The 27,768-nt window shown below is 34.0% G+C and overlaps 3 protein-coding genes across 6 annotated transcripts; 1 reads left to right on the top strand and 2 right to left on the bottom strand.

Moving 5' to 3' along the window:
- Positions 1 to 506: 506 nt before the first annotated feature.
- On the top strand, positions 507 to 4,380 carry LOC145052946 (zinc finger CCCH domain-containing protein 32-like). The gene is made up of 7 exons (XM_079000882.1): positions 507 to 811; positions 911 to 1,056; positions 1,294 to 1,359; positions 2,058 to 2,177; positions 2,910 to 3,215; positions 3,356 to 3,646; positions 3,719 to 4,380. The coding sequence occupies exons 1-7, from the start codon at positions 745 to 747 to the stop codon at positions 4,052 to 4,054; spliced, it is 1,332 nt and encodes a 443-aa protein (XP_078857008.1). The 5' UTR covers positions 507 to 744; the 3' UTR covers positions 4,055 to 4,380.
- Positions 4,381 to 12,724: 8,344 nt separating this feature from the next.
- Positions 12,725 to 19,169, bottom strand: LOC145052945 (uncharacterized). 4 transcript variants are annotated; one of them, XM_079000878.1, is made up of 9 exons: positions 18,922 to 19,169; positions 17,918 to 18,829; positions 17,697 to 17,839; positions 16,994 to 17,212; positions 14,490 to 14,634; positions 14,146 to 14,386; positions 13,811 to 14,002; positions 13,567 to 13,669; positions 12,725 to 13,388 (listed from the first exon to the last, which is right to left on the bottom strand). In XM_079000878.1, the coding sequence occupies exons 5-8, from the start codon at positions 14,597 to 14,599 to the stop codon at positions 13,568 to 13,570; spliced, it is 645 nt and encodes a 214-aa protein (XP_078857004.1). In that variant the 5' UTR covers positions 14,600 to 14,634; positions 16,994 to 17,212; positions 17,697 to 17,839; positions 17,918 to 18,829; positions 18,922 to 19,169; the 3' UTR covers positions 12,725 to 13,388; position 13,567. The 4 variants fall into 4 exon arrangements, with proteins under 4 accessions (XP_078857004.1, XP_078857005.1, XP_078857007.1 ...); XM_079000879.1 differs by having other exon boundaries at positions 17,782 to 17,839; XM_079000881.1 differs by having other exon boundaries at positions 17,918 to 18,628.
- Positions 19,170 to 22,573: 3,404 nt separating this feature from the next.
- On the bottom strand, positions 22,574 to 27,034 carry LOC145052944 (BRCT domain-containing DNA repair protein). The gene is made up of 8 exons (XM_079000877.1): positions 26,729 to 27,034; positions 26,045 to 26,398; positions 24,264 to 25,861; positions 23,857 to 24,126; positions 23,657 to 23,737; positions 23,400 to 23,508; positions 23,232 to 23,298; positions 22,574 to 22,860 (listed from the first exon to the last, which is right to left on the bottom strand). Exons 1-8 carry the CDS (start codon positions 26,850 to 26,852, stop codon positions 22,782 to 22,784), a joined length of 2,682 nt encoding a protein of 893 aa, XP_078857003.1. The 5' UTR covers positions 26,853 to 27,034; the 3' UTR covers positions 22,574 to 22,781.
- Positions 27,035 to 27,768: the final 734 nt, after the last annotated feature.

Here is a 27,768-nt window from a genome sequence, read left to right as displayed (position 1 = left end):
AAAACTTAACAGAATCTGTTAGCAAAGTTAGTTACAAGGGCCTTTTTTGTGCAAGGTTTGTCCGTAGGTACCATCTGAAGGAAAAAAGTTTCGTAGGAACTATTTTTGGGGAAAAAAAAAATAAAACCTTAAGGACCATTCGTGTAATTTGTTCTAAATTATATTGGAAGATGTCAATGGACGTAGATCATTATCTCATCCATGGGTGTTTTACTCCCGATCTTTTTTTACTACAAGACATAGGGTAATGTGTAGAGGGATGCATAATGAAGGTGTCTTTGTGATTATGAACGTGTAAATATATGAAGGAACAGCATTGTCGAAAAATAAGTCGAGAAACTCACTCTCTAGTATTTGGTACGTATACGAATTAACATAAGAAACAAAGTACAAATCTTGTAAATGCAAAACTCAAAATCGAAAAAAAAAAAAAAAAAAAAAAAAGAAAAAAAGGAAAAAAAAGAAGAAGAAAGAATGAGAAAGTAGAGAGAGAAAGCCACAAAACCAGACTCATAGTGTGTACAATAACGATATATAAAGATCCCTTGCAAAGATAATAGATATAGGGGAGAAACCCTCAAAAAACCTCTTCTTTCGCGCTATATAAAGCTCGATCGGGAAACCCAATAGCATTTATTTATAAGATTTCGCCCTTTTGAGCTCCTTGAATCTGTGTGTACAGTGTTGATAGATTTTATACATATATTTGTATAGTTATTTATATATATTGTATCTACGTCTACAATGGAGATGTCGCAGTCCGATCCGGTTACAGAATGGAGCTCCTCTGGTGGTCAAATAGGGCTCGAAGGTAACGTACAATTTGCAATTTGAGATTTCAATTGGGATTTTGGTTTGAATTTGTGGGTCATAATGCTAATTTCGTTGTTTGATTTGATGCAAAATGCAGAGCCTATGTGGCAGTTAGGGTTAGGAGATGCGTCTGAATCGTATCCTGAACGGCCTGATGAGGCTGATTGCATCTATTATTTGAGAACGGGGTTTTGTGGGTATGGTTCTCGGTGTCGATTCAACCATCCTCGTGACCGTGGCTCGGTAATTTTTTTTCTAAAATTCCATGGTGATTTGTGTGTTTATATATGTGCATTTGTCGATTTCTTGTCTGTTTTGATGTGATCATGTATTGATTGCCTCAAAAGTGAAGTTTGTCTACAAATTGATTGCTCTTATATCCAATTTGGGCGCTCAAAGCTATGGATTTTGAGGGAAATTGATATGTAGTCACAAACCTTTCATGCATTGTATGAAAGATGTGTTCATAATCCATGGCAGGTTATTGGAGCTCTGAGAGCTAGTGGAGGGGAGTATCCTGAGCGTATTGGTCAGCCTGTTTGTCAGGTACTTTGTTTGAAATACTTACAATTTGGATGATTCTTATTTTTTATGTTGTGGGCTAGATGAATTGAAATTCATACTCACATTATGCAGCTGAAAAGTTTCTCTTTTTTCAAATCTTCCAAACTTGAAGTTGTTCAATGCATGTTCTTGCTATAAATAGATCAAAGAGTGTTGCCCCTACATATCCATGTGAGGATTCGGATCTCACCTGTTTCAATTCCAATGTGGATTGAGCTTCTTGTGGGCGCTAATTCTTATGTTAGTGGGCCACTGTATACTTGATTTACATCTCACATTATGCTCTCCAGGGGTTGCTCTAACAATACCCCCTTTTGCTGAAAGAATGTCAGTATGTTGTATGCATATCATCCTATAAGTTTGTCTTTTTCTTTATTTCCATATGGGAAATCTTATTCTATTTGCTTGTTTATCTTTTGGGAAAAGTATCCAACGTTATTGTATCTTATTGCTTCACAAGCTTATCTAATCTTTTGTTCTAGAAAACGATTAACATCAAAATACATGACTTTCTCTTTAGATTCATAGTCAAGAGCCAAAGAACTTAGATTTGCTACTTCATTCTCTTTGTAATTTGGTCTTTGCAATCATTTTTGAACTTCAAATTCTTACCCTGATTAATGCATGATTTTACATGGAACATGATTGTAAAAATGGTGACTATGCTACATGGCATCCAGTACTTTATGAGAACCGGAATGTGCAAATTTGGTGCATCTTGCAAATATCATCATCCAAGACAGGGAGTCGGATCATTAAGCTCTGTGGCCCTAAATGTATCTGGATATCCACTTCGCCCGGTCAGTCAGTCCTTCCTTCCTTTTCGTCTTATTTGCATGACAGAACAGAACAGGTTATACTGTGTTTGGTGTGCATTGGACTAATGTCAATGAGACAAAAGTTTCAATTTTGTATCCCACTCAAAAAGGTGGGACAGGGACAAGGACAGACTCTATCTCTTTTCTATGAAAAAGACGTAAATACCCTTTTCGTCTTTATTATTGAAAATAAAGATAAAATATGTGGGACAAGGACCAATGAGACAAAAATAACAATTTTTTGTCTCACCAAGACTCTATCTCTTTTTTGTGAAAAAGACGTAAATACCCTTTTTGTCTTTATTATAAAAAATAAAGACGAAATATGTGGGACAAGGACAAAGATTGGGCTGTCAATGAGACAAAAATAACGCCCAAAAGGTGTGACAAGGACAAACTCTCTCTTTTCTGTGAAAAGACGTACATGCCCTTTTTGTCTTTATTATCGAAAATAAAGACGAAATCTGTGGGACAAGGACAGATTGGGTGAGACAAAAATAACAATTTTTTGTGTCACCCAAAAAGGTGGGACAGTGATAGGGACAGGGACAAACTCTATCTCTTTTATGTGAAAAAGACATAAATACCCTTTTCGTCTTTATCTTTAAAAATAGCGTTAGCAAACCTGTCTAGTCCCACCCAGTCTTACTGTTTCATCCATTTGACGCTATTACTTCAACTTGTTACCTCAAAATGAATTTTTTTTTGTCACAGGGTGAAAAAGAGTGTTCATACTATGTGAAAACAGGGCAATGTAAGTTCGGGGTCACATGTAAATTTCACCATCCACAGCCAGCTGGCATGGTGGCATCACCAGTGCCTTTATCAGCCATGCCTTCTGCTATGTACCCAAATGTGCAATCTCCTTCTGTTGCCTCTTCTCAAGCTTACGGGGTGTTGACTGGCAACTGGCCCGTTGCAAGGCCGCCTCTTGTTCCGGGCAGTTACCTGCCCGGAACTTATGGGCCCGTGCTCATGCCACCGGGCATGGTCCCGTTTCCCGGTTGGAACCCTTACCAGGTATTTCCAATATGTTTTTTTTTCTTGAGTAACTTGCATTTTTAGTCCCTAAACTATAGTACTTTTGTGGGTTTGGTAAAAAATGGAATCTTTTTTGCTTTTTTGGTCCCTGTAAATAATTATTGCTTTACATTTTGCAGGCATCTTTACATCCATCAGGGTCTCCTAGTAGCCAACCTATTATTGGACCAGGGCCAGGAGGAGGTTATGCAATGACTCAATTATCTCCTTCTGCCCCTTCTTACCCTTTGACCAAAAGTCAAAAGGAACAACACGTGTTTCCAGAAAGACCTGGTGAACCTGAATGTCAGTTTTACATGAAGACTGGAGATTGTAAATTTGGTTCCTCGTGTAGATACCACCATCCTCCTGAGTGGAATCTACCAAAGTCAAACTTTGGGCTTAGCCCAATGGGCCTACCTCTCCGTCCAGTAAGCCCTACCCTGTTTCTTAAAAAAATAAATAACTTGCAATTTCTCCAATGAATTTTGTTAATGTTTCAGGGTGCGCCTCTTTGCTCACATTATGCTCAAAATGGGGTGTGTAAGTTTGGGCCTTCATGCAAATTTGATCACCCAATGGGAACCCTAAGTTATAGCCCATCAGCATCTTCACTAGCTGATATGCCAGTGGCACCCTACCCTGTGGGGTCCTACATGGGCACTTTAGCCCCATCATCATCTTCATCAGAACTCAGGCCAGAAGTCACCTCAGCTTCAATCGCATCGAATTTCTCAAAAATGAATCAAATTTCTCAATCCGCCGGTAGCAGTAGCACCACCACCCATGGCGGCAGTGGTGGTAGTGGTGGCAGTGGTGATGGTCATTCCACAAACTGACTTAACAATTGATCTTGTTTCTCTTTTGTTGTTGTGAGAATGTGAGAGCCCTTGGATTAGGACCCGAGTTCCTTTTTAGTCGCTTGATGGTTCGATGATAAGGTTTAGAAGTTGTATTCCCGTGTTCATATATTTATATGGCATTCGTATGCATATTTGAATAAGCCTCTCTAGGAACTTTCTCTTAGCTTTTAAACTAGAAGAAAAACCCTACCCGGATTTGGAAAATGTATCCGGATTGGATTGCCTATATTTGGAGGTTGTGTTTGTGTTCTTCTGTTGTAATACTTTTTCATAATGAAAAAGATCCAACCAGTTTTCGTTTCCTTGTCATCATCGCCTCATGCTTTCTATTTGGATACTGTATTTTAGTCTACTTTGTCTTGATCGGATCAATGAGCTTGATTTATGTTGTTATGAGGTATGTATTTGTTTTGATTTGCATTTGTAAGGTTTGCTTGTTGGAGACTCTTGTTTCTTATTTGCTTTAAGATTTTTAGTTGATTTGTTCTAGTTTGATTTTTTTATTTTTGTTTTTTGTTCGCTCTCGGTTAATGATATTTATGTTTGAGATTGTATTTGTCAGACTAAAAACGCTTATTGATAGTTGATAAATTAATATGTTTGGTAAAAACTAGTTGATAAATTAGATGACAAATGTGAAGTGGCATTTAGATGTATGGGAAAAAGAAGATATAATGGTATATTTGGAAAACTTAGGAAAAAACATAATGAGCTTACCAATAAGCTACCTTACATATATTATATATTGTTAAAAAATTAGTTTATAAGCTATATTAATGGTTTCAGCAAGTAATACAAATGAGTTAGATTATGTGTGCCTAACACATCCTAGCCTAAGAAACCGAACAATGCATACGATAAAATGAGCATTTAATGGTATATTTGGAACACTAGTGGAAAATACATCATGAACACTGCATATGATAAAATGAGCATATAATGGTATATTTGGAACACTTGTGGAAAATACATCATGAACTTGTCAATAAGTTACCTTAAATAGGTTTTTAAAAAATTATTTTAGTAGATTCAACAAACAATACATTACATTAAGCTCAATAAATAAAATACCTTATGCATGCCTAACACAACTTATTCATAAACACTTCCTCGTCAAGTTACCATACAAAAAATCATTATACATCTAATTGAAACAAACCCCATTCATTATTAACAATAAGAGAAACTACCCAATTGTTACCATTTTAACAAGTGAGAAAGTCTTCCCATAATCAACATCTTCACGTTGATTATACCCTTTGGAAACTAACATAGCCTTATATCTCTCAACCTCGTCATTTCTATTTAATCTTGTAAACCCATCGATAACCAATGGGATTACGGTTTGGATGAAGATTTGTTATATCCCATGTTCTATTTCTGTATAAAGCTTTCATTTCTTCATTCATTGTAGAAATCCAGTTTGGATCAGATGAAACATCTTTATAACAACGATGTTCAACAATCTTATAAGATTAGAAACAAAAAAAATACTTATCAACATCTAAGTAGGAGTAATTAAACATTTTTTTTTCAAACTGTAGTTGTGTTTACCTTCAATAATAAACTCACAGAATCTAGTTTGTAATCTAAACTCTCTGTTAGACCTCCTAAACACATTAGAATCCTTACTTGAGGACTCATAGCTTTTATGACTATTAGAAAAGACAAGTAAAGTGGATGCGTCATCCAACGATTGAGGCATAGATGTCATGTCATCCTGATTATTGACTAGAGTAGAAGGATGGACTGCACTAGTGTAACATCCGGTCCAGGTATAAATCAACTTGTATGTATAAATCTAAATTGGGGTGGTCATGGCGTGGTGGAACATCACCATGACGTGGCAGAGCGATTTATATCACAGGTATTCAATGACCGCCACGACGTGGCGGCCTATAACGATAACGTGATGGTGGTTAAATGAGAAACCCTAATCTCCAGGGTTTGTGCCCCTATTTAAGGGAATGTGATGGCTAGGGTTGCTCACCCTCAGCCTCCGTCACACTCTCTCTGTCACACACCCGGACCAAACGGCGGAAACGTCCGAAGGCAGGTGACTTCGTTGCACAGTATCATAACAATTGAATATAAATGAAACAGAACAATCCAAATATCATACATTGAGATATCAAACTTACATTGTTTACATAATGCATTTGTTCTTCAAGTTACACAAAAGAGACATGAGCAGAAAAATTCCAAACTACAGCTAAATAGTCCAGCATCTGCGTCCCTTGTTACCTGCTTACTAGATCCCTGAGAATATAAGTCGTTTTGAAAAGCATTAACTAAAAAGTTGGTGAGTTCATAAACATTTTTGTATAAATAGTTTTACACTTGTTTAGAATCATTCTCATTTCACTTTCAGAAAATCTGATATTTTCTATGAATTCGTTTGAAGCCTTGCTTTGAAAATCATGGATATATGGGCGCGTGTCATTACTTCTGTTCATCCTTATAAGGAGTGTTTTGAAAAGTAGTGTAATTTGTAAAGGCGAGTTGTGTTCGAGAGTAGTTCTTTTGTATAGTAATGGTCAACCGTTTTCAGTAGATCCCCTATTTTCAAAAAGAGAATATAGTTGGACATCTTGTTTTTCTTATCGAGTAAAATTGAGTGTGCGTTCTAGTTTGTCGTTATCGAAATCGTATAAAATCGTTTTCTCCAGAAAATCCTATATTTTCTGCCATAAAATATTCGTAAGTTTTGTTTTCAACTGTGTATACTTACATATGTGTGTGTTAGTTTATCGTTTTCAAAAGCATTTACAAACGTTTTCCATAAAGTCCTACGTTTTCTGGTTTGTAAAAAAAATAGCAGTATTAAGACTCTATACTTGTTAAGTGAAAGAATCAACATGGCGATTATGGACGCCCTACGCAGTGAAAAAGGACAGTCAACGCAACAAATGCGGACCACCACTACCATGTGTAGGACAGTCAACACAACGTGCCAAAATTTATTTATGAGGTTTCCTTGCAAAAATTTCTAGATAACATAACATATTCTAGTGAGTCATTATAACCATACTGATATGACGGTAACCTGTTTTGGCGCTTCTCAGGCGCCCTCGTTTTGTTCCAAGACATTTGTCACCCTAGACTGGTCGGTCTAGCTGTAGCGAACAGAAAAGGTGCGAGGTGTTAACCCCATATAGATCTATACACAAATTCTCGCTCTCCCTCCAGGAAACTCTAGCTATAACTCCGTATAGGATTTTAGGCGTACACTAATATTTTTATATTTAGGTACTTTTGAGATTTGTCTGACTAGAATATTAACAACCTTTTGAGAAATCGCTTGAGATCCATTATTTGTTAGATAAGATAATGAATTCCGTACTAATTTAATAGAAATATCGTTCTCGTTCCATCTCGTTTACCGTGCTCGTTAACTGGGTGCCTTGTGTTCGTTCCACTTCGTTTATTGAAAAATAAGCCATTTTGAACGTTTAACAAACTGACCCAACATCATTGGAATTGACAAAATAGACCTTCCATTCTATAAATTATCGACTCAATCCCATATCAATCAAGAGAAAAGTGCCAATTATAATTGGTGTAAATTTATGAGTGCAGGTTTTGACAGCAGCTTTATGACATGCAAATTTTTCTGTCATAAAGGTTCAATTTGTATATTTTCTTGCCGCAAATATGAATATTAAATATTTACGTAATACTCCCTAATAGTTTGAAAATAGTCACAAGGTTCACATTTTAGAAAAATCATCAGAAATAGTGTCAACTAATCAAGGTCCCTTTAAATAACTTTTATCTTTGGACATGAAAGTATAGTTAAAGGGGTTAAGTTGGACACACCGAATAGTTGGGAGGCTCATTGTACACAAAGTACCCTCTGTTCTTTATAAAGTTGTGAAATGAGAAAATTACTAGAATAATAATTTAATAATCTTTCACACACACATCCAAACACACATATATATATACAATTATTCATGTATTTATACAAGATTTGATTTGTACTCTCCCCCAAAAACACTAAAACATTGAAAAAGGTGGGGTATGAAGCTCACCTTGGTTAGCTTGCTGGGTAATTTGGAGGGTGATGAGGAAGTTTCCAAGCTCCAAAACTTGGAAGATTCTTAAATCTTTAGAGGATTCTAAGAATAATTTTTGTGTGTAAATATAATGAAATCTTAGAATAATGTGAAGAATAATTATTCAAAGAGAAGAAAATACTTACAAAAAGGAAAGCTAGGACTTTGCTTTGAAAGGATGAACTTGAAGCTTGAAGGTGTTGAGAGTATTCTTGGGAGTTCACTGAATGTGAATGAGAGAAGTGGAACTTGGAGAGGAAAAAGATTTCACGTATCTAAAGGGAAGAATAAGGGTGACTTGACACTTGCATGGAGGACTGGTGTACAATGCTTATATCCATGGGTATTTGTGTGTTTAACTGGGATTTGCATGGGAAAAGAGGAATTTGCATCACATCATAAAGTCAGACCTCTTTATCCTCTAAAAATCTCTTTAAAAATATTGGGTATTATTTTATATAAATATGTTTAAAATAATTGATTTTGGCATAAAATAGGGGTTTAAGGGGGTCTAAGATATGAAAAATATGAGTTTGGTGCGATTTCTGACGTCAAAATGCCTTAAAATGATGAAATCATGTGGCGAAATGGTCTAAAATCTGAAGTCAAGAAGTGAGTTCCGGAGCCATTTTAGGAGTTCCGAAGGTCATCCTCAATTTTCGGAGTCATCCTCAAAGTTTCGGAGTCAATAATCACATTCTGAGGCTCTCCCTACAATTTCCGGAGTCATATGCGAAGTTCGGAGTCGAAGTCCGGTCCGGCCAAGGGTTTCCGAAGCGAAGCAAGGAGCATCAGGAGCTGCGAGGTTGTCCGGATCTAGGCATTCCGAGGTGCGAAATCGTCCGGTACAAGGTCCTTCCGGAGCAAGTCTTAAGTCTTCTGGAGTCACTTCAGAGGTTCCGAAGAGAGGGGGGGTTCCGAGATTGAGAGTCCTCTTGGCTCCTTAGAAGGCATTCCGGACCAAGAGGGTTCCGGACGAGAAGTTCAGGACCAAAAGGGTTCCGAACCAAGAGGGTCCTTTTGGGTTTTCTCCTTCGGTTTTGGACTGTTTTCGACTGAGGAATGTTCATAGAGAGATTTGGGAAAGATTTCACATACTTGGAGAGATTTGGGAGGGATTTCACATACTTAGAGAGATTTGGGAGAGATTTCACATACTTGGAGAGATTTAGGAGAGGTTTCACATACTTGGAGAATTTGGGAGAGGTTTCACATACTTTGAGAGATTTGGGAGAGGTTTCACATACTTGGAGAGATTTGGGAGAGATTTCACATACTTGGAGAGATTTGGGAGAGGTTTCACATACTTGGAGAGATTTGGGAGAGATTTCACATATTTGGAGAGATTTGGGAGAGATAAAGTCATAGTGGGAGAGATTGAGGGAGACTTTGCTGGGAGCCCTTATTAATGTTTTTCTTCATAGAGCAAGGACGTTAGACTTAGTTACATCCCATTTTGAGTGTTATACACCCCCGAAGGGTACCCAATAGTACTTTATAGAGCTGATACTTCCCTAAATCAAATTAGGGTTTTAAATTTCAAACATTTGGGACTTTCAAGTGTTACTTTGCATTAGGATTTATAGTTGTACATTAGTAAACATAAGGAAATCCATAACATATAACACTAGTTGAGTTGACCAAGTTGACTCGTTGACCTTGACTCGACTTTGACTTGATCAAAAGCTTGCCGGTTGTCACACTCTCAGCCTCTAAATAAACCATAACCTCCAACTTTCCTTTTGAGCCTTTGGTGTTGATTTTTAGGTATTAGAAGAAGAAGAAGGCGACATTTGGGCTTGGATTTAGCAAGGGACTCTTCTCATCTTCTTGTTGTGCATCTTCTAGACTTTTGTAAGTCCTAAAGTTCCATGCTTTTTAGTTCTTTGTGCATAGATCAAGGTTTCTAAGCCTTATTCTTCATGTTGGGACTTAATGGAGTGTTGGAATTCCATAAAGTTGCCAACTTTATGGATCCCCAGAGTCGGGCGGGGCCTGATGATTATATAGTATGCTATTTATCTTTGTGATTTTTGCATGTGTTTATATGTCTGTATGTATATCGGGAGGGGCCTGATGACTGACAGATGAGCGGGGCCCGATGACGGGTGGGGCCCATTATATGTTTAATATGTATGGTATGTGGTATTTTGGGGAACTCGCTAAACTTTGTGCTTACGGTTTTCAGTTTATGTTTCAGGTACTTCTGGTTCGAAGGGGAAGAGCTTGAGATGATTGCAGTGCGCACACCATATTGTTCTGTATTTTATATTACTCTGATGTATTGGGAATTTTATTGAACACTGATTTATTATGGTTTTCATGATGTTTTTTTGGATAATGGTTTTATCAATTTAAAAATCGAAACTCTTAGTCTTAATTTTTGGGACGTTACACAATTAATCTCTAAGAGTTAATTTATATTTAAGCACTTTTATTAATTAAAACTATTTAATTAATTCCAAAATAATTTCTAGTTAATTTATTAATTACTTAATAAAATGATAACTTATTTTTATATGTTTCCTTATAGCTAATTGTGTTATGAGGTCAACTCAAAAGGATCATGTTATTATTAAAAATATTATCAAAGTGTTAATGATTGTGGACACTATTTCTAATATAATCATGTATATAGTCATATTAAGCCTTTTAAGATGGTTCAGTTCTCAACAATCCTTCCTATTATTACAACCTACAAGATTCTTAGCCACTAAGGCTTACCGTAAATTTTCGACAAATAAAGGCTATGATTCTTAGCCACCAAGGTTTACCAAGTCCATCAAAGGATTTCAAGCATGGTTCTCAGCCATGGGACTTAGCGAGACCTAATTTTCGATCATGGTTCTCAGCCCCCAAGGCTTACTAAGACCCTAATAAGCATGGTTCTTAGTCACCGAGGCTTTCCATGACATTGATTCATACATGTCATGGTTCTTAGCCACTAAGGCTTACTACAACCCACCATTTATGTCCCATCAACGTGTTCCACCAAATTCCAGGAAAAAAAAACACATAAGCAACTATTAAATATAAAGGAAGGAACATAGTTACTCGCCTTCAGGAGTTACATGAAAATTATCTCCTAATTCTTGTACTTCTTCACCATTTTATTTCCCCAAATTTGTTAGAACAAAAAAGTATGTTTGAGCATTAAAATTTAACATTATAACTATCCTTCTAATACTTATTTAACTTCATAATTCTCCCTAGCCACCTTCATCAATAGTTCATCCTTACGAGGCTTGAGTTTGAAATTTAAGTTCATCTCATCCATTTTTATCCATCAGAACTTTTAATATACATTAATTTATGAAGATACATTTTTACTTTCAAGTATCTAGCAATTTAACAAATTTTAGTGTTTAAGCCACCACTTCTCAATCCATAATACCATGGATTTCATGCTTTAACTTTGGTGTTCTAATCTTGTAAACAAGTTGTTAACACTAATTATTCTTATCTGTCAAATATTCCAACATACAATAATATGAAGAAACTAGTGTTCTTGAGTTTCCTTATAATTCATCCACCAAAACATGGAATTAGCATGAGAGAGAGGAATCTTGCCTTTAATTCAAATAGGTAATAATCAAGTATTGTGTTTTGTCTTTGATTCTCCTTAGTTTTCTCTAATTTAAGCTCAAGACCCTTCAAAGGATCATTCTCCCCTAACTTCAAAACATTTTGAAAGTGGTTGAGATGTTTTTTGAGATAATAATTAGACGACTTAAACTTTTATTTGATTTATTTCACTTCAAAACATTTATATATTTTGTGTTTTCCACCTTAAATTGTCTGTGTTAAAAAACATGGTCCATGTTTTCCTCCCGATCTGCCCATTTGGACAGTGCACTTTCAACAGCTCAAGCATCATTTTTCCTAAACATCAAATGACCATAAGTTCCTCATACATACTCCATTTGGCCTGATTTATCTTTCTTTATGTTCCTTATCAGCTTCACTACATTCTAGGTTCAAAATTAATTCATTTGATGCAGTTATGCCCAACTTACATAACCTCAAACATAGGTTGTCGGGTGATAAAACTTTCAAAACTAACATGTCCTTTTTCAAAATAGCATAACTTTCTCGTTACTCTACCATACTAGCATTTACATGAGTCATTAGCATACAACCATTTCTTTTCAGAAGACAATAACACCCTTATATTACTATTACTAATTTATAAAATCAGATATTACATTTGTGGATAGAATGAACAGGACATTAAACAAAAGGGCAAAGAGCATGAGACTACAAGCGAGATTACTAAAGATGTTATGGGAAGGTGTCGTCAATACTGTAACCCGCTTAATCAATAGAGGACCTTCAATCCCCGTATGGTTCGAGATCTCAAAAGAGGAATGACAAGGTTGAGAGATATCCCTTGCTCATCTAAAGATCTTCGGATGTGTCTCTTACATCAAGATAAGGGATGCAGACTAAGAATGAATAATACAGTCTAGCCTTCTTCCTGTAACACAGTCACGGCTTCAATTTAGAGTGAAGTTCAAAGTTGGTATTGGTAAATATTAGAGATGATAGGTAAAAGTGAAGTACAAGCAGAAGTGTAGTCTTAGTCACAAGTTCTGAAGCATAGTCCATGCACTACTAGAAAAAGGTTAATAGAGTACGGTTGAAATTGTAAATATAGTACGTACATAAAGGGCGTATTAGTAGAGGGATGTATTAGATTACATGCATAATAGAGTACGGCTATTTGACCGTATTATATTATCCTATCTACTTTTTACAACCATCGCATACAATCATCTAATACGCCATATATACACATCTAATACACCAATAAACACATTTAATACACCAATAAACAACCGTACTTGATGTCTCACATCCCCTTTGCATTCCAGAGCCTTATTAAACAGACAATTCCACTCCAGCCTTATTAAACAGCCAATTCCAGTCCATGGATGTTGTGGAACACATGGATCACCATTCCAACTGAAACAAACTTTTCAATTTCTGCAAAGCTACTATATGATTACCATGTGAATTGTAACCGAAGGATCAATCTCTACAAAATACAAACCTACTATATGATTCCATTCCAACCATAAGAAGTGGGACATCACTGATCATGTTTTCATTTTCAGAAATAGAAAAAAAAAATTACAATGAACTTAGTTCATTAAACAGAAAAAAAATTTGTTATGTCACATCTCTAACCTCTCTTTCCCCTTTGTCACCTCTAACCTCTCTTTCCCATTTGTGGTTGATTCATTGTATGCCTACAAAAATTAACAAGAAAACTTAGGATTCAAAATCTCAAATAACTTTTAACGAAGAAAACTCAAATTATAGGACCTTCCTGCCATTAACAACTTCATCTATAGCAATGCAAGGGTGAAAACTTCTCCAGAACATAAAAAATATGAGCAAATACAACATGAAATACAATTTGTGTACCTTACAAAAAAGGCTTCACTTTATCACCAAAAGTTCTCATCCATGTTTTAACACATTCCTCCAATTCCTCACTAGAAAATAGTTTTTTGTCCTTCCAAATGTTCTACAAACAAATTAAGATAAAAAATTTGTTATTTAACAAAGGTGAGCCTTTATTACAATAAACAAAAATGAAAAAAAAATATCTAACATTAGAAATAGTAAAACATAATAATATTATAAATAAGAATAAACTCAAACATACCTCAAATTCTTCCGTCGATTTTAGAACAAGGAAATTTTTCCACATTGCTTTGTCAAGGTACGGGTATTTTTTTATTGGATTGACACCATTGTCCCACAACTTAAGAAGCTCCGACTTGTAGGCCTTCCAATGCGTGTTGCAATCTCTAAGTACTTGTGCTTTATGATCATCATCTCGTATATGCCAATAATTCTGCTTTTTTAAATAAAAAAAGAAGATAACAACTTTTAGGTATATGATATGATACAACTTGTATGATAGAAGAGAATAACATGGCAGGAAATTGTGATTGCTAGTATTAAATGATATCAAAAGTGTGCTGAATTGAGTTTTACCTTTATGTTTAACCACAATTGATCTTTGTCACATTGATCCACTAAATCCAACCTATCTATCAGGATAGAAATCATCTTCCTCGTAGTCACTCCACGATAACTGGTGAACTTAAAGCGGTTAGGTCCAATAGCTCTACCAAAGTGATCGAACTCAACTGTTAAATTTGATAGATATTCTTTGGAGTGATCTCTGATCAATGTCACACTTCTCTTTTTCTTTTCTGGGCGTTCCATTGTATTCCTACAAAATCATAAACACTCGTATAATTAATTCTAAGAGTCTCGAACACCAAAAAAAACCAAAATTTTATATAAAATTGAAGATACCCAAGGTAAGTTTATACCTGGCTTCAAGATGTTTTGTTTTGGGTTTACCAACACTTCTTTTTCTGGTTTTTCTTTCTACCATACGGATCCTCCTGCTCTTGGTTGTTTTCACTAGTACCTCATCCATATGTAATGGAAAATTTCCGATGTATAACCTCAGACCTGGTTATAAGAAAATGAGCATAAAAATGATGATAGAAAATGATGAGGGTAAAGATATGTTAAAGATTATGACTTAATCCAACTAATGAGAAGATTATGACACGTTTTTTATAGTAGATCAAAACATTAAAAAAAATCATACCAAAAAAATGTGATAGAGACCTTGATGGTTATATAACATAAAAATAAGGACCAAAACTGTAAGAGAAAGCTTTTAAGGACCAAGATAGCTACCATTGGCACTCTCAAAAGAAATATGATGCAATTTATAATCAAATACAGCAAAAAAGAATTACATTTGATGGAAAAAAACAAATATGATGCAATTTATATTCAGCCCATATTGATGGGTACTGCAAGAATTGTCAAATAAAGGCAGTTGTCTGCATGGCAAATTTGTGTGAGGTTTTTGGGCATACAGTAAGATGTTTGAATGCTATAAATGTAGGAAAGACAACTAATTTTATATAATATTTGTGTGAGGTTTAGGCTCCCATCAATTCAGCCCATTTGTTTTTATCTATTTTGACAGGTTAATGGTGTAGCACAATTGCACAGTGACGTCTTAAAGGCAGAGTGATTTGTAGATTATGTGTCAATATGACCAAACAAGAAATTTGGGCATTACTCCTAGACGTTGGCTCAGATTTTGTAGTCCTGAACTTAATCAGATCATAACAAAATGGTTAAAAATAGACAAGTAAAACGCATTAATTCCATCTGCAGAAAATAGGTATCTAGTAACTACTTGTGGGTCTGCAGGAGGTACAAGTAACTAGTTTAAGTGCAGTTAGATTGTCTCACAACCTGCTCTTCCCTAAGCTTAATCTTTAACCCTAACCAAAAAATTTCAAATAAGAAACTAAGGTTTTTGGAGGTGTGTTGATTTTCACCATGAATGGTGATTTCAAACCTTGTAGATTAAAGAGATAAAAGTATGGAAGCAAAACCACCTACCTTTTGGACTTAATATAGGAGAACTTGAAGAAGGTTTGAAGTTTTATGATGCTATGGATGGTTTTCCACCAAAGAGGTTAGAGAGAATGAACAAAATAAGATGCTGCCAAACTTCTAATTTGATAAGCCCAACTAATCCTAGAGTGCTTTTAGTTGATTGGCTTTAGTAGAGTTATTTTTGTTATCTTTTTGGCTGTAGGGGTAGTTTGGTCCTTTTGGTATTATGGTTGTTATTGGCTGTTTTGTTAGTGGGAACAACACCTGATTGGGTTGGCTGTTATACCCTTTTGTCTTGTCTCTAGTGGTAGTATATATAGTCCTTTTGTTTTAGAGAGTCGGTAGCTAAGAATTAATCTGTAAAGAACTTTGTTCTTCTTGGAGAGACCATTCCTCTCGAATGAATGGAAATCTATCTTTAATTTTCTGGTATTATTAAGTGGTTTTGTTCGTGTGAATCTGTTAGAATGCTTGGGGTATATGATAGATTCAACAAGGGTCTATCATAATTCCCTTTCATTTACTTTCATTCCTTGTAACGTGTTCATATGCGTTGACATCTGTTTGAGAGTGCATTAAAACTGTCATATCCTTTTACAAGTTTTCAAACACACCCTGGCTTGGACTAAATCAAATATTACACTCTTTTCATTGCATGCATAGTACACTCTTTTGAAAGGGTATCTAATATTCTAATGTGTTTATATTTACAATAATTATGTAAATTTATAAAGAAAATGTTGCAAGTAGAATAATTTCAGCAATCAACTATATCCTTTGCAAAATGTAGCTTAAGTTCAACCTTGAACAATTTCAAATTTCCTTATTCAATTTCAAACCTTCATACAAAAAGCTAATTTCACAGCAAATAGTGATTTTGTGTCAATAAGTGGCAAAATTGTGGTAACCTTGAAATCAGTTAACAACTTATCAACTAACTCGATTGGAACAGAATTAGAAAGTTTGGCAACCAAGAACTGAATCATTAATAATAGATGAAGTAGTTTTATATTTATATCCAACAACTTAGCATAATGGGATTTACAGAATAACTATAGCACTACTGGTGTATACAGTTCCTCTTATACCAGGAAGTGAGGTGTCACGGCATATAAGTACAGCTGGAATGGAAGCTAATGGGACAAGTAATATGAAATTTGCACTCAATGGATGCCTGATTATAGGAACATTAGATGGGGCTAATGTTGAAATCAGGAAGGAAGTTGGAGAGGACAATTTTTTTCTTTTTGGAGCAACAGCAGATGAAGTTCAAAATAGAGTCGATGATGCTTTCTAGGGTTATCAACCAGAAATATGAAGTAATATGTCGTACACAGAGAAGACATTGTCATAAACACAACATTAATCAACGAATAAATCAACTACACCCAAAGTCCGAGCGTACCTGTAAACAACGTGAAAGAAGGAGGCAGAAGCGGCTGTAGGTCGGAGTAGGAGACTTCGTCTGTCTCGTCGACCGGAGACCGGAGGCAGAGGCGTCATTGGCCAGAGGCGGAGGCGTCGTCGGCCGAAGGCTAAGGTTTCGTATAAACAACTCTAAGTAATAGGGCTGGAGAATTTTATTCATCGTTGAAGAAAGTCAAAATCTCTATTTCTTACGTACCTGCGAACATCCGTCTAAGTTTTAAAATAAACGTAATGAACAACTTTGTTATTTAATTTTTTATTTCAAGTATTTTTACTCATAACAATCTCCTATTGAATTTAATTGTCTCATGGTATTTTCTTCCCTTGTACTCGACATGGAATATATCAAAGCATTAGTATAGTAACATGACTTGGATAAGATTAAATATGAAATTTTAGTGTTTTTTTTCTAACTGTAGTCCCTGTGATTTCTTTTCTTCATTCAACAAACTGCTTTTTTTTATCTGAAAACCGATAACAAACCTAAAATGATAAAAAATAAAAATAAAAATAAAAAAAAGTCACTTGTGTTACCCCACAATTCTTCTTACATGAAACAAATCATAAAAAATAAAAATTAGGATGAAAATACAAAAAAGGATAAAATACAGAAAATAGTCAAGTGACTGAACAAGAACTACTACAATTATTATTATTAAAAATTGAGGGGTAATATTGACCTTTTGGCACAGTTAGTCTACAAAACTGCAGCTTTCTAAAGGATGAGGGCAAAATGGGAATTCGATTATTGCTTGAATTGGTTACCTAAACCTTGGGTAATTCCTAAGCTCTGTCCAAGATCGCCCATTCGTGCTTTCATGGCCTATAAAGGGGCAAAATGGTCAAATTAAAAATATATTACCCCAAGGGTAAAATTGTACTTTTATATCATCATACAAACCTGGACACTTTTTTGATGCACATCTCTATATGCTTTTGTTATGTACCTCTCTTTTCTTTTCTATGACAGGAATGGAATCAGTCATTCCATTCGCCTATCAATTCCATTCCTTTGTGAATAATGGTTTTGTGAATAATCAGTCATTTTGTGTTTCTGGACAATGCAAATGGATTCCACTCAGCAGTGTTAATTTTAATTTTCTAGTCATTTGATTTTCAAGTTTTTACATTTACAATATAAGCTTTTTATACTTTAGACATTCAATTGTTTAATTATTTAAGTCACCGATCATAAATAAAAAATAAATAAATAAATAAAAAACATCCGACTTTCCATTTGTTGACTTTTTGACCGACTTTGACAGAGCCCAATATCAAAATGAAGACCGAAGAGGAATATGTTGAAATTTCTATAGCCCTTGCTTGTTGTTTCTTTATGTATAGATAACAACATCTAACAGAAACAAATAACACAACACATATAATAAGCAAAGCAATTAACACATCTATCTAACAACTGCAAAGCCAATTACTGTTTGAGAAAAGAATTGTTATCCCAACAGTTTGTGATGCTTAACTACTCCATGACTCAAAATTCTATCAACAATTACTATAAGAATTTTTTGAGACTGTTGATCAGGAATCCTCAGAGGAAGATATGCCAAAATGACCATATTGTCCTTTTTAATTCTCTAATCCTTCTTTGATGTACCTGAAAGAAAGTGAGCAAACCAAACCATGAATGAAAGGGCATTTTGGTCATTTGATCAACATTCAACTCAAGACATTTTAAATAAATCCATTAGTGGCATCACACTAGGAAAACTTTGCATCTCCATCAAAGCCAAAACGCTTCCTTGTCCTTCGTGAACAGTTGTAGTTCCTTTGTATTTGTATTTCTGCTCTTGTTTTTCTGTTGCGAAAACAGAAATCAAATCTCTTACCTTTAAATTTGAACCGCTACCTGTGTTTGTCTATTGCAAAAACAGAAATCAAAGCTCTTACCCTTTAAATTTGAACCGCAGGTCCAGTGGTGGGATTTTCAGGTTGGTTGAATTATTGGAGGTGCCAGGCGAGGCGAGGTTGGCCGATGATGATGATGTTGCGACAGGGGAGATGGAGATGAAGGACCGATTAGTGTGGGAGGAGAAAGCTAAGTATGTGAGGAGGAGGAGGCGTATTCAATTTAGGTATTAGTCGTACTTAATCAAAATGGGGGCGTATTTTTAGTTATTTGATTTTGTTTCTAGTAAATCTCATTAACCAATTAACCGTATTAGATGTTGCAATTGTATGTATTATATTTATTTATCCCTTTATAATACGGGTTTTTTTTACAACCGTATTAGATGGGGGTGTACTCTATAGCCAATTTTTGAGTAGTGATGTTTCGGTATTCCTAGAAGCTTTTGTCTGAAGCGTAAACGAAGCAACTCGAAGCTTCGGTACTATTTATACAATCTTGGATATCAAGTTTTGACTTTATGCCAGCCTATAGAAGGCCCATTGGCCCAACCCTGAAATCTAGGCTAACGCCTTTATAAACACATCTCATTTTGTTGTAAGCCTGAGGTGTGATAAGAATGATACACAAGTGTATGTGAGTTGACATCATGAGTGTAGTAAATACATAGTTTTTGTATAGCCTTTTGAAATAAATAAAAAGAATCTTTCCAACGTAGCTTGATCACATCGATCAAGTGAACCACATTAAATCTTCTTGTGTTCTTTGTTTAATCTTCAATAGCATAATCGTGAGTGCAGTAAATATATAGTATTTGGCTATCCTTTTGAAATCAGTAAAAGAATCTTTCTAACATAGCTTGATCACATCGATCAAATGAACCAAGTTAAATGTTTTTGTATTCTTTGTTTAATCTTCAATAGCATGTTGGGTAATCTTGATTAAATTGGGTTGTCACGTTTTTAGTTTTTTGAATAGTATAAAACTAGGTAAAAAATATCACCGAATTTTAGGAGCTAGTTGGGTAGAAGGTGTCAGCCATTCACCTAGTCTTTAGGAAGAATTAGTAATTTATTAATTTCTCATATGTTGGCTATAAATAGCCACCTACGCATGAATGCTTGAGGAATAACAAGAGTAACTTTTACAGATACATTTTTCCTTCCTATATTTCTTTGTTTGGTTTGTGTGCAGACTTATAGCAGTAGAGAGGGCTTGATCCAACATAGCATAATCGTGTATACCATGGTTCTTAATTTTATCGAGATTGAATATTAATACCCAACAATTCCAACACTTTTTTAATTATATTTTTATGAATTTTATAAATAAATAAATAAAAAATTAAATATGATGAGCCCAAAATATATGATTAAACTTTTGTCAAAATATTTTATTAAACTTTTGTCAAAATAAAGTTCTAACAATCATCGTCACTCATTCTATTAATTTTCGTAGGTTGCTGCTGGAACAAAAAAATAAAATAAAGGGACGTGTGGATGCAAATCTAGAACAAATCTGTTTAAACGAAGATTAAAAAATGATGTTTTAAGGAAATCTAAAATGGAGTATATTTTAGTTATTCTAACTTTTTCTGGATCATTGTGATAGCAGTAATAGGGCTATTGAGTTCTTCCATTCCACTATATTTACATACATGTAAAGAAATTTCATTTGCTTTGATATGCACATTTTACATAAAATATTGCCCACTTATTAGTTTTATGTTTTAAATTGAAACAATTTGTGTACTTTTTAAATGTTGCAATAAATTTGTGTAATTTTTAAATTAAAATCATTGTGGCAGCAGTAATAGGGCTACTATATTTACATATATGCAATGAAATTTCGTTTGCTTTGATACGGACATTTTACATGAAATATTACCCACTTATTAGTTTTATGTTTAAAATTTAAACAATTTGTGTAATTTTTAAATGTTGCACAACCAACATAATTATTTCTCATCTCCTTTTAATATACTAGTTGTAAGACTCATGTATTATATGGGTTTATCTAAAAGAAGTTAGATATAAAAGTCTAAATATTTGAGAACTTTAAATTTATAAAAAAAATAAGAAAAATAATAAATTATTAAAATTGAAATTTTTTTATATTTTAAATTTAAACAAATAAATTAAATAAATAAACAAAAGAAATTAATAAGCTTTAATTTAGAAAGTTTGAAATTAGAAGATAATTCCATAATGAAATTGATATTTATTTATTACTACATTTATTGTAATTACTACATTAAAATATTATGTGGAATTTAATAAAATAAAATAAACCCATAAAATAACATGTGGAAAAAAAATTAATTCAAAATAACAAAAAAAATAACATTTGGCAAATTGAATGAGAATGTGCATGTGGCAACAAAAACATTCATTTATTATAGTAGATGTTTCATTTTTACTTACCATATTCTCACCGACTAAAATTAAATTAAATGCATATACGGCTTTTTCATTTTGAAAGATTGATGTAAATATGCAATAGCATCAAATTTTTATTTCAGTGTATTTAGGCTATGTTTGGCGTACTAGCTAAAAAGCTAGTTGTTAAATAAAAAGCTAGTTGATAGCTGAAAAGCTAACTGATAAAAAATAACGTTTGGCAAAACTAGCTGAAATATATAAAATTACATAAAAGGACATGTAAGAGAATGTGTTTCTATAATTAATTAAGGGGTGTAGTTGGAAAATTTTAAAAAAAACTCCTAAAAAGCTAGTCTAAGTAGTTTTTTAAAAAGCTAGCTTATAAACCACATTTTAGCTTATCAAACACGACAACATAAAAAACTCGAAAAATAAGCTAGCTTATCAGCTAGCTGTGGCGCGCCAGACACAGCCTTAATATTTTTTTTCTAATATAAGTATTTATGCTATATAACCTTAACATGTCATCCTCATGTACATTAAAACTTAGTGATGCATGCACATTTTCTAAATATACTTTAGACAACTTACAGCCTTATAGCATGTATACCATTACATATAGAAAAAAAAATAAAAATAAAAAATAAAACCTTTTTTGCACCGGATACAAAATAATAGAAAAAGGAACGTACGTTGCAATTTCGCATGAAAAAAAAGGATTTGGCTTTTTTTGTAATCACAAAAATAGACATAGTAAAGTACGTTGCTATGTAACACAAGAAAAAACAAACTTGTCATTTTTTGAATCAGATCACAAAAAAAAAAAAAACAAAGTACATTGCTATTTAGCTAGAAAAAATAAAGAAACTTGCCTGTTTTTACGTACAAAGAGAAATACATTACTTTGACATTTCAATACACTAAAATACCAGACACTAAAGGCATGTCGCTAGTTTAAATATAGTTAGAAATAGTTTAAATACACTACTAATATTGGCTGAACATTTATGTTCGATTATTAAACTAATACAAAAAAACAAAATACACCAAACCATCAAAATTATACAACGAATCAACCAAAATCATTTAAATTGTAAAACATATCAAAGAATTGGCCCATGCTATTGTTGGTCAATTTGGCCAACAAGGTTTTGTTTGCTAAAAAATAGGGCATTTATGTCTTTTCAACAAACATTTACAACAAATGCATTTTTTTACATCAATCTGTGTTCTATTTCTATATATGTCAAACAAGGCCTAAGGATGTAAAACTTAATTGATGTCATAAAGTCAAAAAGCCATTTGGTCAATATTTTAAAGGTATTAAGGCTCCATTCAAACTACCTCTTTGATTCTTCCAAATAACATGGCATCATGAAGTCCAAAACAATAAACAAACTCACATTTCTATAAAAAAAAAAAAAAAAAAAAACTACTCTTTTCACACATTTACATGCTAAAACTACATACAAAAAAAAGAGGTCAAAAAGCCAAGTGACAAGTGTTATTCAGACTAACATCTATTTCACTTCACTAACGGGCTTATTCAGCCAATTTTTTGAACGGGTTCTCTTCATGTTATCCAAAAAGAGGCGATGTCTGCAAGAAATAGAGAAATGGTTAAATGCAAGAAATAGCAATGCACTTTCAATTATTAGTTTGTTAAAGCATCTCACTTCCATCATACCAAATCCAGAAATAACACTGTTCTTTGACAAATCTACCAAATTACAGAAATGCCATCCAAATATATAAAGCACGTTTCACTGCTATAATTGGATATACTTTTCAATGGAACGAGCAATTCCATTCCTTCTCTACTTTCATCATACAAAATCAAGAACGGTTCATTCCATCCCATGAGGTCCAAAACAAACAGTTTTTTTTATTTTTTTTAAATTCCAACGGAATGAACCATTCCATTCCTTTCTAAATCCACATACCAAATCAATCAAGACTCAAGAGCTAACCTTTCGTATTCCAATCTTTGGGTAACAATTCCATTGAGTAGAAGCTCTGAGCTATAAACTGCTGCTCCTGCATAAATGTAGGACATAGGAAGAAGGTTCAACATAACTTTATATTTTTTTTTTTTGATGAAGAAAACAATTTGATATAACTAATAAAGATTAAATTACCTTTTTCTAAGAAAGGCAAACAGAGTGCATAATCTTCTTCACATGATAGAATCAATCCTTCAGGAACTTTATCATCCTTCACTGCAGTTCTACCCAACCGTTCAACCACCTGAAAAGAAACCAGTCAACATGGATATACTTGACTTTCAAAGTCGGTGTTTAGTAGGCTAGTAGCATTTTGCCTTTGAAGATATTATTAATTTTTTTAATATTTCTTTTAAGATATTCTAAAACCATGTGATAAAAAAATCACGCACCACACCACCAACTGCTTTGACCAAGCTTGCTAATATCTCTTTCCCAGGCTTTGTATTTGGGGTAATCAAGACTCTATGACCCTGCATAAAAAATAAAAAATTGAATAATTTTGTAAAAGTATAATGTCCTAATAACAGAAAGTTGAATAGATTAATTTAATAAGAAAAAGAATGAAAGTATAATAATATGTTGTTATGACCTTGAAAAGAGGATGTTTTCGTGCACGTGTTAATGAAGATGGGAGATTAAACCCTAATTCTGTCTCCTTTTTAAAATCTCTCAAAATGAAATTTTTCTCATGAATATGAGAATGAGATTGTCTGCAACTCTCAAGCCATAAATGTGTAACAACTGGTTTCCCAAGGGCAATTGCTTCCAACATATTTCTTGTACGTGTAAATTCATCTGCTATAAAATGTGTTGCTTCTGACATTGAAGATGCTTCTGAAGCATGAATACGTGATAAAATCTGTATAAAAAAAATCATGATTGTTTAGAAAGATAAATCAAGGACTCCATCTCCATGTATGTAAAAGATTATGAGCATTTTATAATAGGAGCTTTGTGGATACTCTAAGTAAAGAAGAGACAAAAAAGATATGTAACCTTCTTTTGCTGCTTGACTATGTCTGCATCTAAGTGGCGACTAAAAAGAACATGAATCATAGACAAATCTCTCCTCTTTCTCAAATCTTTCATTGGAGATGAAAATTCCACTCTTGTAGGTGTTAAGCTATCAGGTTCTTGGATAATTGAAGATCTTAAACTGCTCTTCTTCCATGATTGTTTAAGATATTCATCTCCCATGCAGATTGGAGATGATTCCTTTAAAGGTGTTGCATGATTTACAGGAGTAGTACATGTTGTAGCAATTGGTTCAATTGTTTCTCTTTCTGACCCTTCTACCCCTGGACTTTCTTTTCCTCCTTCAGCAGCTGTTGACCTTGTTAATCTAGAAACAGATGACAAGTTTCGGGAAGTCCGTTTGCCTTTCGGATGGAATATATTTATCTCCTCTGTGAGATTATTTGAAGCATCTTTGACTTTTTCTGACTTGTTATCACTCATTGACTGCCTAGTCCTACGAGCTACAGGTATAACACTTTGAATGCATTGTTTCTTGACTGGGATTTGGTCAACAGATGTAAGTTGACCTTCTTCTGTATCAACTTCTTTTCTTTTTAAAGTCAACTTTCCTCTTTTCCCAACATCAGATGAAACATTCTTTTTAGCAGCTGATTTAGCCCTCTTCGGTTCTTTAAGTGGCACTGTGTCATGTGTTTCTCTTTCATTTTCATCACTCCTCTTTAACTTAGACTGTCTTGTTCTAACTCCATTAGTCAAAGGTGGAGCTTTATGACTTTTATGAGAACCCTTTTGCTTATTGGTTCCATTTTCACCCTCTTTAGTGGAATCATCACTGTTTGTATGCAATCCAAAGCATAGATCTTCCATGGCTTCAGCAGCCATTTGAGTGTCAAATCTTACATCAGTTGTTTCTTGAACATCAGTTAGTTTACGATTAGTCAAAACCAATTTTGAGTCAGAGGAAGCTAACCCTGATACTATCGCATGGCTATGCATTTGCTTTTTGCCTTTTGACTCTTCCAATTTCCTTCCACCTTTGGAAAAAGAGGAAGATTTCAGCTTTCGACCTCCATAAGTAAACAATGATTCCCTTTTTCTTTTGATAAATTCTCCTCCTGCTTCATCTTCACGAGTGTTATCCCATTCAAAAATCTCTATTTCACCAACTGCATTGATAAGATTAGAACTTTTGGCCAAAGTCTGAATCCCTTTAGCACTTAAAACAGGTTTTGATTTGCGTTCACTGGACTTGTTAGTTTCACATTTATCACTACACTCAATATTAACTTTGAGAAAGTTGTCAACAAAGTCAAGTGCGTTTTGTTGTGATGCCTCTCCAGGTTCTTGAGAATCAAGATAGTTTAACCCTGCCAAATCAGTCTCCAAAGGCAAGTTAGCTTTCCCACAAAGGTCATTATTGTCATTTCCCTCTTTAGTTTCAGGAAGTGTCTCCTCAGCAAAAAGTTTCCTTGCAGTTGACCTACCAAATCCACACCTACTCCCAGTTTCTGGTTGATCATTCAACTTCTTTCTTTGAGAAGCCTTGTTGCGGGCTGCAAGGCCAGAGGCCCTAATAGATGCTGCACGAATTGAGGTAAAATTCCTGAAATTACTTCCTGTCATGTTAAATTACAGTAAACTATGTGAGAAAAACATCAATAACCTTTGATTCAACTTAAAAGCCAAGGTAGAAGTTATTGGTAGCTCACAACTTAAGGCTTATAAGGAGCTCACAATTCTCACTTTTTATCCTTGTGGGACAAAATGTAGAAAAGATATCCAGTATTTGCACCAAGTACCTGAAGTATGTTGAGTATGTTTGCAGTCTCTCCTACTTGAATCTTCATCAGAGTCATCCACTACTTCAATCTTTTCAGTATCTTCAAGATCAGTATCTACAAGTTCTTCTGTATCAGAATCATTGAATAACTGAGTTGCATTCCTTTCAAGAGAATCAAGAATATCCATCTCTTCAATTTCAGTCTCTAAGTTCACCACTTGGGTATCATCATAGAAGTTGACCACTTGGGTTTCATCATCAGGGTCCATCAACTGGGTTGCTAAATCATCTTCCAAAACCGCGGTGTCATCAAAGGGAATAGTACTTTGTAGAATGTGCATCTGCTCAGTATCATCACCATTACACTTATTACCTAGTTCAAGAAAAAGAAAGCAGTCATGAAAATATTTCGACTAAAAACTAGAAAATATCATTACACACCGTAGATTTGATAACTAACGACATTTCATAACCGCCAAATACTATATAGCAAAATGCACAAAGAAATGGATGTTACAAGATTGAATGAACAGACTAGCCAATTAAATGTTTTTTACAATACAATCGCACTTGAACATTAATCAAATATCTGCACTCTAAGAAACCCTTATTTTTAATTCAATAGAGGATGATGATCTACACATCCAAAAAGAATCGAAAAATATGCATTAAGGGTTCAATTTAACTTAAATACATTCCGTACCAGGCGATGAAGTTGGAGAATCAAAACACTGAGTATCAACGATCTGAGTCTCCTCTCCTCCGAAATCCCAAGTACTACTATCCGATTCGGATGATTTACTGTCGCCCTTAGCATCATCACCCATATTATCTTACCTGGACTCAGAAAAGTTGTTCAGTCGTGTCTAGCGAAAGAGATGGGATGAGGGAGCGGTATCAGCGTTCTTTGGAGGGAAATTTGGGGAAAGTAGTGAATTTTGGGATAATCGAATGTGTGTTTTAGGGGGGAAACTGAGCCCTAAAATTTCAACCCATTCGTTTTCACGTGAATAGGGTTTTCACTGTCTGAAATCTTTGCTCCGGGGGTTGTTTTTAGACCGTTACAAATTATCAGTTATTTAATTTACAGGAAATAAAATTGATATTTTTTTACTTAATTATTTTATAATTTATATAATCCTATTCTATTTTAATAAAATTTATGGTTATTTTGAATTAATATTTTTTCTACATGTTATTTTATAAGTTTTTTATTTTTTTTTAATTTTACATAATATTTTAATGTAATAATGGCAATAAATATAGTAATAAATTAATATCAATTTCATTAATAAATTTACATTTTAATTTTAAAATTCTCAAAATTAAAGTTTATTAGTTTTTTTTGTTTATTTATTTAAATTATTTGTTTAAATTTAAAAGATAAGAAATATTTCTATTATAATAATTCATTGTTTTTCTTATTTTCATATAAATTCAAACTTCTTAAATATTTAGACATTTATATTTAAATTTTTCTTAAATTAACTCATGTAATACATGAGTATCACAACTAGTTTTAATATATATCATTGTTAAGCTCGGACCTTAATCTTAGTCAGATCTTAAGATCCAACGATTGTTGGAAAAATTCTTAGGTGGTGTTTGTTTTGAAAGTGGTTAAATGTTTCTTTGTCTTTTTTCATGTTTGCGGAAGAAGACGTGTACTTGAGAAACGTCTACCCACCAGAAGGAAAAAGTGCTCAAAAAGTACTTTTGTAGAAAAACAAATGAGGCCTTAGA

This window comes from Lactuca serriola, chromosome 5, assembly GCF_051521515.1.
Source record: "Lactuca serriola cultivar US96UC23 chromosome 5, Lser_US96UC23_V15, whole genome shotgun sequence".
Lineage (NCBI taxonomy): Eukaryota > Viridiplantae > Streptophyta > Magnoliopsida > Asterales > Asteraceae > Lactuca > Lactuca serriola.
Note: the sequence above shows the minus strand (reverse complement) of the source record. Positions and strands in the feature narration are given on the sequence as shown.